Source organism: Phyllostomus discolor, chromosome 5, assembly GCF_004126475.2.
Source record: "Phyllostomus discolor isolate MPI-MPIP mPhyDis1 chromosome 5, mPhyDis1.pri.v3, whole genome shotgun sequence".
Taxonomy (NCBI): Eukaryota; Metazoa; Chordata; class Mammalia; order Chiroptera; family Phyllostomidae; genus Phyllostomus; species Phyllostomus discolor.
The window spans coordinates 125,924,567-125,943,141 of NC_040907.2; the positions used below are offsets into that span (position 1 = coordinate 125,924,567).

The following is an 18,575-nucleotide window of genomic DNA, read 5'->3' on the forward strand; positions in this document are numbered from 1 at the left end:
AGGAGGTGACGCCGAACCCTGCCAACTGTAGAAGCACAGGCTGTCCCATGGGAGAGAAGAAAGGGTGTGAGTGTGTGGGAGTCCATGGGAGGCTTCCACATACACGGGACTCACATCTGCTCTCTGGCACCGCCCTCCCCCCCCCTGCCCACACACACATTACATGCTTGGTGAGGAGGCAGGGGCTCCCCTGGGGCCTGAGCCCAGGAAGGCCGCTCCTGCTGCAGTACCTTGCCTGGCTCACAGTCGGTGCCGTCCAGCGGGGGCCCCTTTTTGGTCTTGCAGAAGTACGGGTTGTCAGGGTGGCTGCACCACAGCTGCTTGCAGGGCTCAAAGGTTGTGAACTGGGTGGCAAGGGGAACAGGGTCACCTGGCTGGCCTGGCTTTCCAGCTCTGACAAGGGGGCAAAGGGCAGTGACAGAGAGGAGGGAGTGGCGGAAGCGGGGAGCAGGAGGAGCCTGTCTAGCCAGAGCCCTGCACAACCTCAAGCCCAACCCTTTCCCAAGTGCCTGCGGCCACCAGCCACCCCTCCTTGCTCTAACGGGGCACCAAGGGGAAGGAGCCAGCCACAGCCCACACTCCCCTTGTTTCCCTCCCCAGGTCTCCCTCCCTGACCTTGCAGAAGGTAAATACTTTGTCACTGAATGGGGACTAGGGTTTGAGGCTCTAGAGAGGCTGGATCCACCAATGCCCCTGAGCCCTGTGCACGTGGGGGGTATCGAGGGGGCTGCTGTTCCAGCCCACCCCCTGTAGGGCTCAGACAGGTTTGGGGCCGTCATCTCCCCCAGTCTGGCCGAGGCACACCACATGTTGGTAACTGCGTATTGTGGATTGTCCAGAAAGGCCCCAACTTTCTTTTCGCTCCTGTCGTCCCATGCTAGCCAGACAGCCGTTCTTACAAACACAGCATTGGGCATTGAAATCCCATATCCCAGGCTGCTTCTCCACCCCCAAGCAGAGACCACATGTCTCAGTGGGGTCTGGGCAGTGGGAAAGCTGGCCACGCACAGGGCCTCCTGGTCCTGCGGGGCTGAGGAGAGAGCTGCTTTCCTGGGTGGGGGGTTTGAGGCACTCAGTGCAGTGAGTCTCCAAGCCTGATCCCTCAGAAGGCCCCCTGCCCTGGGATGTCCCTGTCTCTGAGCCTCTGCCTGGGCCCTGGCTGGCAATTGTTGCCATCCTTCCCAGGGCTGAAGCTATCAAGCCGCCGCCCACACCCACCCCTCCAGGGAGGACTGGGTGGGGCAGGGGCAGGGCAGGAGGGGGCAGGGCCTGGGCCCTGGTCCCCCTGAATCAACCTGAAGGAACAGAGCCTGTGGGCCCATCTCCAGCCCACTGGCCGGGCTGGGCAGAAGATACTCGGTGAATGACCAGCCTGGGTCACAGAAGGATGAGGTCTTGGTGACCTGGCTGGCAGAGGCCAGTGGGAACTCACCGCGGCACAGGTGTGGTACCCGGTGCCGAAGTCAAAGCGGCACTGCTCGTCCATGGAGTAGTCAATGCCGGGCAGCTCCGAGGGCTGGGGCCAGGCAGGTGCGAAGGGGTCATCGAGGAGGCAGTCGTAGGAGCTGCCGGTGGAGACAGGGAGGTGAAGCAGGCTGAGGCAGGAATTCCCAAGATCTCAAGGGCAGGAAGGCGAGCAGAACCCACCCTGCTGCATCCCACCCTGCTGCATCCCACACAGGGCCTCGTGCCCTCCTCCGACTGTGCCCTGGGTGCTCCAGGGCCAGGGCACCCGGGGCTGGGGCCAGGAGCTCAGCGAGCAGCTGTCTCGTGGGCCCGTTTGCCCATATTAGAGGAACATGCTGTGGCCAAGGTTAAGGGCTGCTTTGTGGACAAATTGAGGGCCCACTGCACTGAGGGTAGAAAAAATGTCAGCCTGCCGTGCAGGGCACAGGATGCTGGGCCCTGGCCAGCTGCCATGTGAGGCTAGTGACGGAATCTCTGCCTGTACCTGCCCCCCCAAATCCACTCTGTGCCCATTCTGCACATTGCACCCTCAAGTCTAACACTGTCCTGGGCCTCCAGGGGCATGGAGGCCCACGAGTAACCAGCAAAGCTTTGAATTGAGTTTCGGAGGGGGCCTGGCATTAGGAAGGGAAACGACTTGAGGGAGATGAAGTGGCGGGCTGCATGCTCCCCCATCCGGGGCCCCAAAGAGGGGTGTGGCCTACGGGAGGTAGCGGCTGAGCTCCAGCTTGCTGCAGCGGGACCAGTGGAAGCGGTGGAAGGCGGCCTGCACCAGGGGCGCCATGACGCTGCCCAGGCCGGTCTCATCCGCACAGCCGTTCCCCTGGCCGTCGTGCTCCATGCCGAGCCTAGAGGGCGGGGAAAGACAGGGGGCGCCTCCAGTCACACCCAGGGAGCCCACCTCTGAGGAGGCAGGCAGGTGGGCCAGCAACGGGAAACCCTGCCCTGGCCAGGCTTCCGACTGTGCCTCGTGGCCTCAGTTTCCCAGCCCAGCAGTGGGGAGGACTGCCTCTCTGGACTCTGGACGGAACCTGAGGCCCCCCTCTGTCCCTCCACAGACCCAGATTCATTCTTCCTGGAAAGCCTTGCCCCTGCTGTTCCCTACTCCCAGACCCTCTGCCCCTCGGCAAACCCTACCCACATCTTCACAGCTTCCAAGGTCAGCTCACGCCCTGTTCCTGCCCTAGGGCACCCTCCCTCGCTGCCCAGCCCGTGGGCTGGCCTCCCACAGCAGAAGCCACCTATCCCACCATTAACAGCTCTCACACCATGAGCTATCTCCCCACCAGGCCCAAGGCCTTCAAGTGCAAGGCCAAGTCCCATTCCATTCAGTTCGGCCTCATTTACGGAGCCCTTCTGTGCTGGCCTCTCAAGCTTCTCCAAGACCCCACAGTACTCAGCACACAGCTTTGCACATGGTATGCACCTACTATGTGACAGTATAAACTTTAAACTTTGCTCTTCATACTTGATATTTAATGCTGAATCCCAAGGGTTCTAAATTCTTAAGTACTGCCAAGTGTCTGCCTGTGGCCTTGACCACTAGACAGACACATGGTCCTCTGAGCTCGACCTTATCTTTACACACAGAGGAACCTCTGCTCATTGAAGAGTAGGCATCCCCTGCCCTGCGCCACTCCATAAAGGAAGACAGACTCCAAAATGTGTGAAACCATTGGCTTCCAGGGCAGAAGGGACCTCACCCTGGTGTCAGCTTCCATGTTGCAGGTGAGGAAACCGAGGCCCAGCAAGTAGGCGCCACCTGCCCCGTGAGGGGCAGAGCTGGGAGGAAATCCGAGTGGGCCTCCTGTGCTGACACGGATGATGCAGAGAGGGGCGGAGACCATGGACGGCAGACCCCCCCTCCCCGGCTGGCCTACCCTGCTCCCTCCCGTGTCCCTCAGACTACAGAGAACAGCTCTCACTCTGTGTGTGGGCTGGAAGGCATGGGCATGTCCCTGAGCTCTGCCCCCATGGACAGACAAGGCTGGGAGGCATGACGATGGCACATGCATGTCACCATCTGACACATCAGATGGAGGCTTATTGGTTTTCTCCCAGAGTGTAGCTTCCTGTGTTCTCGGTCCTGCTCTCCCTTGGGGGCCCAGTGGGCTCCTAGAACTGGGCCTGGTGCATGGCAGGCACTCAAGAAGTCCTGGGTGAGGGGGTGAATGAGTACGCTCTATGCAAAATCCAGGTTCAAAGACCCAGCGAGCCAGCCACCAGCCCGGCGGGCAGCCTGAGTCTAAGTGAGCCTGTTGACGGGCTCAGGCTAGCCCTCCAGTGTGGAGGTCTCAGAGGGGCCTTGAGGATGGGTGAGACGAAGGGATAGAGACCACCCAGAACGCTGACTACTGCCTATTGATGGGGCACTGCCATGGCCCTGCCCAAACACAGGGCTACATCTGGTCCCCCGCCGCCCTGGGCTTTGGGAGCGGGCCCAAGGTAGGCCCGCAGCTGCTGCCTGAGCCCTGGGCTCTCTCCCCACCAGGGCAGAGCCTCCCCAAGGGCAGCTCCTCCGGCATCTCCCGAAACACTGGGGCCAGAGCCCAAGCTGGGGCAGAGCTCCCACCCCCACAGACCCCCTCAGAGCTCACGGCACAGCCCGCCCTCTCCGTGCTACTTACACATGACCAGTTTCGTGGGCCACCACAAAGGCCGAAGAGAAGCCGTCCTCATGGTTAAGGGCACAGCTTCTCAGGGGGTGGCACATGCCAGTGACAGGTGCATACCCTGTGTGGGGGGTGGGCAGAGAGAACCAACGCACGGTGAGATGAGACACGCCGAGGTCTGCGCCCAGCAGTCCCACAGGGACACCCTGACCGGCCAGTGCCAGGGGGTCCCTGGAGTGAGAAGGATCCTTGTCAAGTCCCACCTTGCAGCAGAGCGACTGGGCCAAGCTGCCCCGTACCCTGAGGCTGTATGGCGTCTCCCTCCCTGTACCTGTTGGCCCCTCCTCTAAACTGGACAGTGGCCCAAACCTGTTCGTGCCTGACTTCCACGTCCCTCCAGCCAGCAGGTCAGTTCATCAGTCAACAGTAAGCTTTTTCTCAAAATGTGGGCGTAGGGGTGGCACTACATTAGACTCTATGGGGAAAACAGAGGAATGGGGTCCAACCCCCCACCCCTCGCTGCCACACACCCACACATTCAGGAGCAGGCAGCTGAGCAGGGGGACTTGGAATCTGGCGTCAGCTTAGGTGTGGCCTGCAGGAATGGAGTTTTGGGAGCACGGGGGGGCGGGTGCAGGGGTGATCTGGGGGAAGGGATGGGCTCAACTGAAGGGGTTGAGGGGGATCAGGAATGACACAGGTGGCACAGAGCTGGGCCTAGAGGGCCTAGAGGACAAGCGAGACAACCCTCCAGAGATGGGGGAGAGGGCACGGGGCAGGGAGAACACAAGTGGGGTGCAGGCCTCCAGGAGCTGTGGGCAGTGCGGCGGGGCTAGTGCATGCCAGCCAGAGCTGGGCCAACATGTGCCAAGCCAAGATTGCAGGCGAGGCCTGTGCCATAAGGGGCCTGCTGCCCAGCCTCCCCTGGGGCCCAGTTAGGGGCCGGGACACAGAGCTGACTCAGGAAGGCCTCTGAGGAGACAACGATGGGAGAGAGCTCGCTGCCTGGGCCGGCAGCTGGCCAGACCGCTGGCGCTGTCTTCAGGACTGCGGAAGTGCTCTCTGTGAGGTGCAGTGCGGGCCAGTGACGAATAATGAGAGGTGCAGTGGGAAGGGGATTCTGGGGCCTCCACTGTCCTGAAGGTCTGAGACACGCTCTACACGGGTGCAGGTACACGCACGAACAGGTGTATGTGTGCATGTGTCTGTATGTGTGATGTGTTTGTGTGTGCACGTAGGCATATGTCTCCACATCTGTGTATACGTGTGTCTGTGCCCATGTATCTGTGTTGCTTGTAGGCCTGTATGTGTGTTGGTGTGTTTATATGGGTGTGTGGATATGTGTGTGTGTCTGTGTGTGCAAGCCCACTTTGGGGCTTCAGGGATTTAGACAAGGAGCCTTTGGGCAGAGGCAGGGCTGGCTGACTCATGCCTAGCATCAAACCAGGGAAAACTAGGAAGCCCTCAACTAGACACGCCGCCTGAGTCTCAGTCCGCCTCCTCTCCACCGCCCTGTGCCTCGGCTGCCCCACATGGAAAACTGGGGGTGGTCAAAGCTTCCTGTGTTTACAGGGCACTCCGGTCACACTCCGTCACAGACATGTCACACATCCCCTTGACCCCTTTAGCAGCCCTGGAATGAAGGAAGCAAATACTGTCATTTTCCCCGTCTGGCAGCTGGGGGAACCCCGGGAGATACAGTGAGCTTGGGTCACCGGGCTGGAGACACATGCAGCTGCAGGCGGAGCGCAGCCTTCCTCTCCCAGCTCCCCACGAGCCCCACTACGTGCCCAGGACTGTGGTGAGGACAGACGAACACAGTGTGGGCAGAGCACCTTGAAGGTGACTGCCAGGCCCTGGGGAGGCAAGCCCAGAGCAGGCTGCAGGCTCAGCCAAGACAGCAGAGCCCAGAGTAGGGACCCCTTCACTTCTGCTCCCCAAGAAATATTGCGAAGCTCGCCCGCCTGTCCATCCAGGCCCTGCCTCTTCAGTCCCGTGGACCTCTTCGCTGACAGGGAGCCTGGCCCCAGGGTGCGCGCAGCCCCGAGCCTCGGCGTCCGCCCTGCAGCTGTGTGCACCCAGCCAAGGCAGTGCAGTACCTGGCATACCTGAGGGCCCGAAGTCTTGCCGCGTGAGGAAGATGACGTGGTCGTGGTGCTCTGCGTGGCTGGGGTCCTGGCGCTGCTGCGAGTGCGCCCAGCGACACACCTGCTCCAGGCTGCGGGAGGGGTTCCCACGCTCAATCAGGCTCAGGGACTGCGGGGAGCCGGAGAGTATCAACAGCAGAGTGGACGGTCGGAGCCCGCGGACCTTGGTGGGTGTCAAGCGCTCCCCTCCCACTGGCAGCGGGGAACACGGGAGCCCACAGGACCGCACTGTCTGTCCCAAGGTCACTAGCTGTCCCAAGGTCACCAACACTGACTGCCGCTGGCACACAGCCCTCTTACTTCAGGGAATGTTCACGGGCCAAGCCCTGTGTGGGCACACCTGTCTGCCAGGAACTGGACATGAGTTGTCTCTAACCCCTCGAGTAACCCACAAGGTGGTGTGGTTCTGAGCTTTTCCTCTAATATATTTGCTCTTACTTCACTGTTACAACAGCCCCTGGATGGGAATTTGGTTGCTACCCTGACTCGAGGGAGAATAAGCAGCTGGTGTGAGATGGCAGAGCCCGGGGGCCCTGGGCCCAACCACAGCAGGGCTTTCTTGGTCACCGCCCCTCTCGAGCCCCACTCTCCCCAGCAGTTCCTCGGAGAGAGGGACCTTCAGTGGTGAGGATCCAGGACTGTCCCTGTGTCAGATTGGAAGGAGTCCAGGAATTCCTGCCCACCATCCCCAAGTGCCTCTGCCACTGAAGCTTCAGCTTTAATGGTCCCAGGGTTCTGATTCTGGACACCAGACGTTCGCTGGATGCTGTCCCCGGTCCCCACCCCATGCCATAGCCGGGACGATGCACTGGCCCCACACCCCTTCTCCCTGCAAAGCCTGCCTGCTGACAAGGGGCTTACCTGTCGGTAGCCCACCATGATCAAGCGGACAAGGGCAATGTTAATGTGAGCCCCCAGGGACTCGTCATGGTAAATTTCATTCACCTGCAAGGAGGGAAGAGCATGCAGTCTTAGGGGTCACAAACGTTCATTAAGGGCCTGCTATGTAATAGCTGCTGGGCCCGGTACCTGACGCACGTTGTCCCACTTCACCCTCACCAGCCTTTTGAGCAGGCACTCTCATCTCTGCTTTATGGATGAAGAAACTGAGGCAGAGAGAGATGAAATGACCTATCCGAGGCCATGTACAGGGCTGGAATTCAAATTCTAATTCCAACTGTGAGCTCTCTCCTCAAAGCCACAGTGTGAGGGGCCTTCATCAAACCTAGCCCCTCCAATGGAGGTTCTCATCTTTCCTCACCTCTAAGGAGCCCTTCTAGAAATGTCATCTGGGTCAGGTTGCTCATTCTTACATCCTTGTGTGCCTTTCCGAGTGCCACTGGAATCACCTATCTGCTCTGGGGTGCCTGGGCGGTCCTCCAGGGCAACGCCCAGGGGAGCTGCTCTAGGACTTTGGACCAGCAGCAGCAGCATCCCCTGCAAGCTTGTTAGAAATGCAGTCTCAGGCCCACCTCCCAGGTCAAAGCCTACATTTGAACTTGATCTCCGGTGCTTCTCAGGCGCAGTCAAGTTTGAGGAGCACTGCACTGGATAGCTCCCTTGTCCCACAGCCCAGGGACCTATGGGGCAGTGCTTGCACAGCTGATTAAAAAATGCAGTCCTCTCCACTCCCCCGCTCTCACCACTTCTGTCTCTCCATGCCCTTCAGCTCAGGAGCAAAGTAACCAGCCTACCACCCACAAAGGGTCTGCTGTCCACCAATGGAAAGGTCCAGTGAGGCCAACCCTACATTTGAGAGTCCCTCGGGGAGTGGAGAGCCAGCAGGGGGAGTGGAGGCCTGCTCCTATGCGGACACACCCCTCCCAGGCCAGCCAAGGACAGAGCCAGACTGTAGGCGCAGGGCTGCAGCAGCAGAAGCTGCAGGCATCGCAGAGGCCCCGCCCATGTTCCCAGTGCCCAGAGCTGGCAGCCCCCCTCCAGCTCATGCGTGTGCAGACTTGAGAGCTGTGAGCAGGAGGCTTCCACCAGGGTCTGCCTGGCATCTGTGTCTGGACCCAAATGAGATCAAAGACCACTGCCACCGTGGGACAGCAGGTCCCCTCAAAACCTCACCACAGGGAGTGACAGGAAGTCCAACGGGAGGTGGTGCTTCCTTCCACCCTCCTTTCCTCCCTGGCAGGAGGAAAGGCATCATGGAAGCAAAGTGTTCAGATGCATAAAGAGATAATATTCTTCTCAACCCACATGCTCCTGACCAAACCTAGAACTGCTGGGTAGAGAACGTGGGGTCATATGAGCCACGCGCACACCTTCTCCCTAACAGAATCCCAACCTGAGGGTTCTTTACTGATCTGCAAAAACCATCACTGATCTGCAACAGAATGACTCTTAAGTAACCCTGACATCTCAGCCCCTCCGGTACTGGCACAGGGCCTTCCTTCTCTGTGGGGGCGGGGTCAGCATCTCGGACCTCCCTGACATGCCCCGTAGGCATGCAGACCAAGGATGGCGTCACGGGCACCACACCCTACATCTGTGTGTAGTCACATCTGTGCCCCGCATGTACACATGTAAACCCACCAGTCGCCCAGGGGCAAGGGAAGAGAGTAGTCACTGGGCTACCTTGAGGGGGACACATCTGCGGGGCCTCTGGCATTGGGAACTACCCAGGGCCATTCCTTCCTGCCTTCGCCTCTCTCCAAAGTGCACCAGGCAAACTGCTGTCAGGATGCTGCCATGTTACTCACTTCTGTCCCTATGCTCAGCAGGCCAAACCCACCCTCCAGTGACCCTGCTCCAGTGGTTCCACCTCCACCCCAGGACACTGGGAAGTCCTCACAGTGGGACTGAGGAGGGGCAGCTACGCCCTGCACAGGAGGCAGAACCAGAACCTGAGTGTCTAGCACTGATGGAGGGTTGAGTGGGGCCTCCTGACCCCACCTCCCACCCCTAGGCATCTGTACCAGACGTAAACCCTGAGTGAGCAGAAAAGGATGCGTCGTCTGCAGTGACCACTCAGCACTCTGAAGTAACCCGGAGACCAAAGGCTTCTGGAGACTGGAGTGCTGGGCTCTGCGGCATCTGTGCCACACTCCAGGAGCTGGGGGCACAGAAGGCGGCAGTGTGTGGCCAGCAGGGATCAGGAGGGCTCACTGGAGAGCCAGACTGGGAAGGTCATGGACTCTTCAAAGGAGATGGGCAGAGGCCAGGTGCTGGGGAAGCAAGGCAGAAGCCACTAAAAGAGCTCCAGGGTCATCAGCCATCAAGGCAGCTGAGGCCGTTGAGGTGTAACTAAGGCATAACTGAGGCACGTGAGAGGGAAGTTCTTCCCAGCCCATGCTCACACACCCCGAGCAACGGACTGCTCTCTGTGCTACGAGCCCACTCAGCCTTCCCGTCCACCCCTGCGCTGGCCTCGTCTCCCTCTTGAAGTTTCATCGAGTACATCTGCTCCATTCCTGGGACAGATGGTGACCAGTCTCTCCAGGACTTTCTGATCTCCAAGGTTACATCAGTCAAAGAGAAAATCTTACAAGCAGCAAGACAGAAGACAGATCACTCACCAAGGAACGACAACTGGGTTGAGAACAGGTTTTCGGCAGTAACACGGGAGACAGTGAAGGACACCATCAAAGAAAAGAAAGCTGTCGGCCTAGAGTCCTGGACCCAGCAGACCATCTTGTAAGAACCATGACAAGCCCTGACCGGCGTGGCTGAGTCGGCTGGGCACTGTCCCACAGAGAGGAAGGTCGCCGCTCCAGTTCCCGGTCAGGGCCCACACCGGGGATGCGGGTGCGGTCCCTGGTTGGGGCACATGCAAGGGGCATGTTTCTCTCTCACATCGATGCTTCTCTCCCTCTCTTTCTCCCTCCCTTCCCCCTCTCTAAAAATAAATAAGTAAAACCTAAAAAAAAAGAACTATGATAAAACAAAGGCATTATCCTATTTTTAAAAAACTGAAATAGCTCCCCAGACCCCACTAAAGGATCTCCAAAAAGAAAGGTGGAAAAGTTGGCCTAAGGTACGAGAACGGTTGAACAGTTTTGAGGTTGTGATAGAAACAGGGTTCAGCAATGAGATAGTTTGGTCTTTTCTGATACTAAATAAGGATAATAAAAATTAAGTCATTCCGTTTTACTCCCTCATTCCCCCATTAAAAATAAAGGTGAGGTTGGCCCTGCCACACAAGTCCCCTGGTCCGGTCCATCCCTGGGGCCCTGGCATGCTCATCTGCACACACCGAAGTCAGCGCCAGGCTGGGGCTGGAGTCACAGCTAAGAAACGCGGCTCCCTGGGAGGCCCAGGCCCCCGGCCCCTGGAACTGCACACGGGCAGCTCCCTGACAGGCTCCAGCCTGGCTGCGCACCCAAGGCCTGGCTTTGTCAGCCCCGCCTCCCGAACGCCAGAGGTGAGGCCAGTGAGGCAGCTCAGGGGACGGGAATCACTTCGCATGGCAGTGGGCACAAGCACGACAGCCTTGGGACACACCCACAGGGTGGAAAAGAACAGTGTGTCTGGTCTCCTTGCTGCCGCCAAGTTCAAGGTAGTCTGCCAAGGCCCCCAGGTTAGGGTTCAGCATCACATATTGGCCTAGGATGGCCACTGGGTGTAGAGCAGAAAAACAAGCAAAGGTCAGGACTCCCTCTGTCCAAGGGGAGACAAAACAGGAGAAGAAAGTGAACAGCTAAATAGTGCTGGAGTTGGAGGGACAAGCCACTATTCTCTGCATACCTACTACGTGCCAGGCTTTGCTGTGCTGAGGGCTTTGCATATAATCTCCCAACAGCTTTATGGAGATAGGAATGATTCCCTTTTCATTGGTGAGATGTCCAAGGCTCAGAGAGATTAAGCAACTTGCCAAAGGTCACCCAGCAGGAAAGTGGGAGGAACGGGATTTGAACTCATATCCGTGTGACTCTTATAGACTACATGCAGCTGCTGTCCAGAACCAGCTTCCGTGGCAGACTGGCTGGGGTGGCTTCATCTGGTCTGGGCGAGAGGATGAGGGAATTTCCAGCTCAGAGGAGGAAGGCAGGCTGCAGGCGCCTTGGTTACCTGAGCCCATAAGCCTGGCTCAGCTGACCACGGCATCAGTGGGCAACAGACAGGAACCGAGCTCCTGGGGGCCTGGGCTTTGCCAGGCAGCCCTGATCGTAGACACTCTGTCTCCATCAGCGCTCTTGCCCTTCAATCCGTATTTCCTCGTCCTTACTTCAGAAACTGCCGTCCCCCTTGCTAGGGCGGGAATATGAAAGAGGCCTTGTTCTCAAACAGTTTAGTCTTACTAAGAAGATATGAGCTGCACTGGGAGACCCAAAGACAAGGTTCAGGGGAGGTAAGATTAGGGCAGGCCAAAGGAGTCAGGGTTGGAGAGCCTCAAGCAGGGCAGCCTATGGAGGGGCCGGGCGGGGGGAGCGGGGTATGTCCCCTAAGCCAGGGATGGGGAAGGACGGAACTGCTCAGGGGCCAGGGAGCAACGGGCTAGGAGGCAGTTCAGCAGGAGAAGGGGCAGAAAGAGAGGTTGGCCCTTCTTATTCTTAGCCACATTCTCTGCACTTTCTAGAACCTACTTACAAATATTCTCTCCTACAGGCACCCTAACTTCTGAGTCACAAAAAGGCTTTATTAGGACCACATGTGGGATGGGGATGGGTTTCCACGGCTCGTAACCAGCAATGCTGTCAGCCAGGGAGTCTCTTGAAGAACCCTTCCCTGTCTGTGACCCTGCAAGGCCCAGCCTCCTGAGGACCCTGTGGTCAAGCCCACAGAGCAGGAGGAAGGGAAAGGGGGACTGGTGGGATGGGAGCTTTAAGTCTGTTTTCCTGCTCACAGAGAGAGTCGGACTCTGGGGGCCTTCGGCAGGGATGCTCTGCTTCAGCCTGAGGCCGGAGGGGGAGCCAGGCCCCCAGGGAGCTCACGGGAGGACAGTTGGCAGACTTCCCTTCCAGACTCAGACAAGATGCGCTTCTCCTTGGTGGGGAGGGGCTGGGGAGCCCAGCGGAGAACAGCCCCCAGCCAACTGCAAGTTCCTCATTCCCAGGGAGCACGTTCCGAGGGGGCAGGGAACAGTACGCCCGTCTGTTTCTTGGCAGGCAGGTACAGGCAGGTCTTACACAGGGAGGGGCAGTCCTGAGAAAGCAAGACCCTGGGGTCTTAGGACCACCCTGAGCTCAAACAGGACAGAGCATTAGCCGTTGCGCCAGGGCTAGCGCAGCCCCCATCTCCCTGCGTCAGCCCATCACACCCTCCTAGCAACGTGCCTGGGTGGAGGTCCTGTCCCTTCCTTTCTCTTTAACTGCTACGCTGTACAGTTCAGAATCGCTGTAGATGTGCAGAAAAGCTGCAAGGAGAGTACGGAGGTTCCCACATGCACTGCGCCCAGTTCCCCTTTGGTTACCAACTGCTGTTTCTGTGGTGCGTTTGTCACGGCCTGTGGGCCAACATGGACACATCACCCACATTAACTGAAGCCCATATTTCACTCAGGTTCCCCTCCCTTTCCCCTAATGTCTTTTTTTTTGGCTCTGCAATCTCATCCAGGACACATTTAGTTATTACATCTCCTCTGACTGCTGCAGGCTGCTTCTCCTCTTTGACATTCCTCAAACTTTCCTGGGTTTTGAGGACCTAACCACACTGGTGGGGTGTTTTGCAGACCGTCCTTCAATTTGGGTACATCTGAGGTTTTTCTTGAGGGTAGACAGGGGTTTAGGGCACAGGTGGCAAACACAGGGCCTGCTGGCAGAATCCAGCCCTCCGCCTGTTTTATCCAGCCCAGCACCTTGTTTCTACCTGGTAGCAGTGCCCGGCTCTCACTTAGCTGTTAAGGAGTAGTTTCATTTACACAGTCCTAAAGTTACATTTGGCGCTTTGAAGGCTGAAGTGGCCCCCAATGAAAATGAGTTTGACACCCCTGGCTTAGGGGAAGAAGACAGGTGAAGCACCATTTCCATCATGGTATATCAAAGACGCAAGCTTAGCGACGTGACTCATCACTGATGGTGCTGACCTTGACCACCTGCTGGAAGAGTGCCTGCCAGGTTTCTCCTGTGGAGTTACTCTCCCTCCTGCCCCCTTCCTGTCTGAGCTCTTGAAAAGAAAGTCACTGCTCTGACTGGTGTGGCACAGTGGGTTGGAGATCGTCCCGCCAACAGAAAGGTTGCCGGTTTGAATCCCAGTCAGGGCACATGCCTGGGTTGCGGGCCAGGTCCCCAGCTGGGGGCGTGAGAGGAAACTAATCGATATTTCTCTCACACACTGACATTTCTCTCCCTCTTTCTCCCTCCCTTGCCCTCTCTCCAAAAAGAAATAGACACAAATCTTTAAGAAAAAAGAAAAAAGAAAGTCACTGTGCGTAGCCCGCACCCCAGGAGTGAAGAGTTGAAAGCTATCTTCTGGAGAGCAGAGTAGCTCCATCAATTATTTGGAATTTTTCCGCACAGATGTGCTTCTTCTCCCCCTTCTACTTATTTCCTTCAGTTATTTAAGTTATCAGTACAAACTCATGGATATTTATTTTACACTGAGTATAAATTCAATGCTCCATTATTTATTTTGTTGCTCAAATTGTCCCAGCTTTGGCCACTGGGAGCTCCTGCAGTTGGCTCCTGCATCCCCTTAACATACCCCAGCATTCAGGTTTGCTGTTGGTGGTGGTTTTTTGTTTTTTGAGTGCTTCTTTACTTTGTGGCCCTACAAGCTGCCCAGCTTGGACATCCCCCCGCGCCAGTTCTAGAGTCAGCCATTCCTCCAAGGAGCTCCAAGGAGCCTGGTCCATGATCTCTATTCTCATGGTGAGAAAGCAGCCCAAAGTTACGGAGGAGCTGCCCGAGCACAGCCACCACAGTCGGAGTTCAAGCCCGGCCTCTGCTAATTTGCCTTCCCTAGACACTCACTGCCCTTGGACCTGGCCAGGATGGTTACAGCACTGCCTGAAAGCAGGGGAATGACCACAATGACCTGCCCTGCCCTTTCTCAGTCCCAGACCCTGGGACCAGCCCTTCTGTCTCCCCAGCCCTGAATCCCTTCTGGAAACAGGTGGTGACTATGGCCCAGGCCTCCAACACCCAGGTGCCTGAGGCACGTGCGCATTTCATGAGTCTAAGAGACTGTCCTTTCCTCTGCTTCTAACTGCGCAGACCAGGTGGAAGTCATGGCGTGTTGTCCCTTTCTGCATGAGCAAGAACACCTATTCCTAGTGGCTTCCTGAGACAACTGTAACCCCTCGACACTGCAGGCAGTGAGTCACTGAGGGACTATCCGAGGAAGGAATGCGCATCCTGGTTGTCTGAAAACCTCCAGCTCCCAGTAAGATCAAAAAGGCCCCACTTCAAAGCCTGCAGAATGGGTGCTGTGGCTGCGCCAAAATCCCAGATCAAGAGTGGAGCACTCAGCAGCATCCCCCGTACTCTCGATGGCACGGGGACAATGCTGTGCAGGAAAGCACAGCCTGATGGCTCTACGCTGAACCATCTGCTGGAAGTGCCTTGGATGAGTAACACTCTGAATGTGAGGCATGCAGTTATGGGAATTCCTTGCTTCCTCATCTTGCCATATGTATGTATGTACAAGAGTAGTCGCTGATAAAAATCGAAGTCTAAATAAGGCAAAAAGAGCTCTTGTGAATAGTACAAATCAAAATGCAAGTGCTAAGAAAACCACATCAAAGTTCAGCCAATAGCACTTTTTCTCAAGTATATAAAATAAACAACACATCTGACCATCAGTGGGGGTCTTAAATGTGATGAAGTATGCCAGTCTGTGCTCACACATACATGTGAATTCCTCTGTGTGCACACCTCATTTGTTCCAGTACATGCAGGTATATGCACCTATGCACATACATCTGTGTTACACACAGGGGTGACTGGGTATGTGCACATGTGTGGACACATGTACTATATATGTGTATTCAGACACTGTGTGTGTGTGTATATCACACAACTACTGCTGCCTGCAGCCTGGGATCGCTACCTCCCTAGGCTCTCAGGGGCTGACCAATGCAGCAGCCAGAACTGAGCTGTGGTTTCCCTTGGGTCGGGACACTGGCTCCTCACCAGGGTGTGACATGCACTCACGCACCACGCTGGCAGGCTCTCCCTCTGAGGTGCCCAGTGAGATCTCGGAGGCTGAGGCTGCTCTCTGGGTGCTGGGTGGAGGGTGCTGAATCTCCTGACTCCTATCTCAGTCGCCACAGGCTCAACTACTCCATCCTCTTACAAGTTTATGATCATGGCCCCGTATTTCAAAGGGCTGGTGTAGGCTACAGATAAGCACTTCGAGCTGCCCTCTAACCAGCACATCTCTTCAAGGTGTGGCTCCCTGGGACTCCCAGGAGCCTGCACGCTGACCAGGTGGTTCTCCTGGGATCCAGCTACTTGGCGCACCTCCTGCCCAGGCTGTTTGCACAGGGTGGCTCCAGAGTGCACAGGAACAGACCACCCAGCCCAACAGAGCGCCTTTCACCATCCCCAGTGCTCAGCATTTGCCCCTCGAGATGTGTTTCCAACAGGCAGCAGCCTTGATGCCCCAGGCTGGCCAGCCTCGGTGTGAAGAGAGGCAGTGCAGAGGCCTGGGAAGACGCGTGCTCTGCTGTGTGACCTCACCCCTCGAGCCCCACTCTCCTTGTCCAGGTGTGGTTGGGCACACAAGCCTTGCAGGGGCCTGAGAACGGAAGGGGAGCAAATGTCAATCAGTGGCGTCTGTCAGTTTAGAACTGCTGCTTCCCACTTCAGGAGCTGAGGAGTGGCCTCTCAGATGACCCCAGGAATCAGATTTGAGGAGTCTGGCCAACATGTCCAGTGTGATGCTGGGTACGGAAGTGCCTTGTGAACTGGAAAGCTCTCTTCACACACGAGGGGACTCACTGTTCTGTCTCTCTGCCGGGAACCCCAGCAGGAGTCCTTCTGTGTCAGACCTCGTGCTCTGCCCAGTGGGTGGCTCTGAAATGTAAGTACCTGTGTGCCGCAAGGAGCTCACCCCGCAGGGCAGGTTCTTAGACTGGCCGTGAGGGACACTTTGACACTGATGATTCTGTTGGGGGTCGTCCTATACACAGGGGTATTCAGCAGCATCCCTGGCCTTCCCTTATTAGGTGCCAGTAGCAGCCACCCCTCCAGCTGTGATAACCAAAAAGTATCTCCAAATGTCCCCAAATATCCCCTGGGTAGGGCACCTGCCCTTGGTTAAGAACCACTGCCTTAAAGCAGGTGAATTTTTGCTTTGTTTTGGGGGTCTCTGAGTGACCTAAAAGCAGTGGTGAGCTTTTGGGGGAGAAATAAAAAAGAGGGTCAAAAAGAGGGAGGAGAGGGTATGCCCATCAGGCACGCAGAGAGGACGTGCTGCTTTGGAGGCTCACGTGCCCCTAGAGGAAAAGGGCTGCCAAAGCAACACCCTCGGACAGCAGGCAGGCAGTTTCCACGGTATTCCAAGCAGCCGTTATGAGGAATGCTTAACACATGCCTGTGCCAACAGAATGCCACCCTCCCAGGCTCAAGCCACCAAGGTCCTGGTCTGACAGCCATCTGCACCCAAACCTCCCAGGTCTGGAAGGGGTGCCGAGCTTTTCCAGGCAGGGCATCTGGGAGGCCTCAGTGCTCTGGAAGGGGCCCTGAGGTGGGTCAGAGCTGGGAGGACCCCCACAGAGGCATCAGCCAGTGTCTCCCCCACAGCCACGCCCACCACCCGGGCAGTGGACTGCCAAGGGGGGTCAGGCTGTGGGGCCAGATCAAAGGGCCTCTTTGTCTCGTCTCACCCTCCCCCTGCTCCTGCTCCAGGCCATTGGAGGATCCCCACATCCTCACGACCAAAGGAGTCCTTGCCCCAGCGACTAGGTGTCTCACCCCTTCGTAAGGAGAAGATTCTTGCCCAGCGCCGGCTGGCGGCCCAGCCAAGGGTGAAGTGTGTGAAGCGTCAGGACGCTGGCCCTGCTGGGGAGACCCATCTCAGGAAGAGGGCCCTCCATCCAGGGGCAGCACCCTTCCCACCACCCAGATGGGAGCCCAGGGGCCACCTTCTCCTGCTTTCCAGAGCTGCTTACCCCAAGTTCTGCCACCGAGGCCACGGGGCGGGGAAAGCCAAGACTATCTTGGCTCTACCACGTATTAGCTGGGCAGATTCTGAGCAAGTCACTTGGCTTCTCAGGGCCACAGAGGTCAAGGAATGCCGACCACGTAAGGCTGCAATGAGAATTCAAGGAGCCCGTCTGTACGACTGTTAGCCCCGTACCTGACAGGCAGTAGGTACTGGAATGGAACTGTGATATCTGAGATACCCAAGACAGATCGGAGAGTCCCTGCTTCTCAGGCCTTTACGCTGGTGTGTCACAGCTTCAGTTGGGTTCTGGTGTCCATCCTCTGTGCCCCCAAATCCACCTCAGATGCCACCCTCAGGCACTGTTCTTCATGTATGTCCTCTACACAAGAGCCCATGCTAATGCCTGATGGCTTTCCTGCCACAGCTAAGCCCCTGAGATTTCTAAGCACACCCATCACCTTCATGTACACCTGGGACAACCTTCCCATTCCCACATCCACAACCCCACCCTGCCACCCTCCCCCCCCACCACACTCCCTCTGCCTGCTCTTCACCTCCCCAAAACCCCTCCTCCGAAGGCTGACTCAACTCCAAGCCACTGGAAAGCTTGCCTCTCCCCCAGTGCACAGAGACGGCCATCTCTTCTCCACTCCTTTAGCATGGTTTTCATTGATTCCTGAGTTACTCCATGGGACTGAGGCTCGTTTCTGCAGCCTGACCAAAGCCTCTAGAACAAGAGCCTGTCTGAAATGCTAGGCACACACCACGCATTCACTGAATGCTGAACAAACAGCCCTTATATGTCAAAGCTCTCAAATGGTTCCCTAGTCCTGAGATTTGAAGAAGCCGTAAGGAAAGTGACCCAGGAGACATGGGTGAACTGAGGCACAGAGAAAAACAAGTCTATCCCGAGCCCACCAACAAGTGAAGGAGGGGTGAACAAGGAGTGCTTACCTACCATCTGGGGCTGCATGAATATTTATAGCACATCCCAGGCCAATGCCAAAAAAAAAAAGAGAGAGAGAGAGAGAGAGACAGGACACCCCCGAGAGCTGTAGTGAGAGGGCCTGCAGTCTTTCTGATTCTTTCACCAAGGGCTTCTGCCCCCTCCTCCCTGGATTAGCACAATGGGATCCTCCATTCTGGGAACCCGATCTCCTCTCTTTTCCCTTGGAGCCAGCCTTGGCCCTGGAAATCAGAATCGGAAATGGACACAAGCAGGCACTGAGGGAGAGCAAAGGAAAACCCTTTTACTGGTTTCATGAAATCCCTAAGGGAGTTAGTGCTTTAAACATCTCGGATAAATAAAAGTCCCCAAACAATGCTCAGGATGAGCTGCCGGCCCCCTGGGAGG

At 57.0% G+C, this 18,575-nt stretch overlaps 1 protein-coding gene across 8 annotated transcripts in view; it reads right to left on the bottom strand.

Annotated features, from left to right (window-relative positions):
• ADAMTS14 (ADAM metallopeptidase with thrombospondin type 1 motif 14) overlaps positions 1–18,575 on the bottom strand; it is an 85,615-nt gene that overhangs the window by 23,963 nt on the left and 43,077 nt on the right. For 3 of the 8 annotated variants that reach the window (XM_036026843.1, XM_036026842.1, XM_036026841.1), the window contains exons 5-10: positions 7,088–7,171; positions 6,179–6,335; positions 4,095–4,200; positions 2,172–2,315; positions 1,433–1,595; positions 231–344 (exon numbers count right to left, since the gene is read on the bottom strand). In XM_036026843.1, coding sequence (XP_035882736.1) covers positions 231–344; positions 1,433–1,595; positions 2,172–2,315; positions 4,095–4,200; positions 6,179–6,335; positions 7,088–7,171 — 768 coding nt within the window. The remainder of the gene's footprint in view (positions 1–230; positions 345–1,432; positions 1,596–2,171; positions 2,316–4,094; positions 4,201–6,178; positions 6,336–7,087; positions 7,172–18,575) is intronic. The other 5 variants (XM_028512726.2, XM_036026848.1, XM_036026847.1 and 2 more) reach the window with 3 other exon arrangements.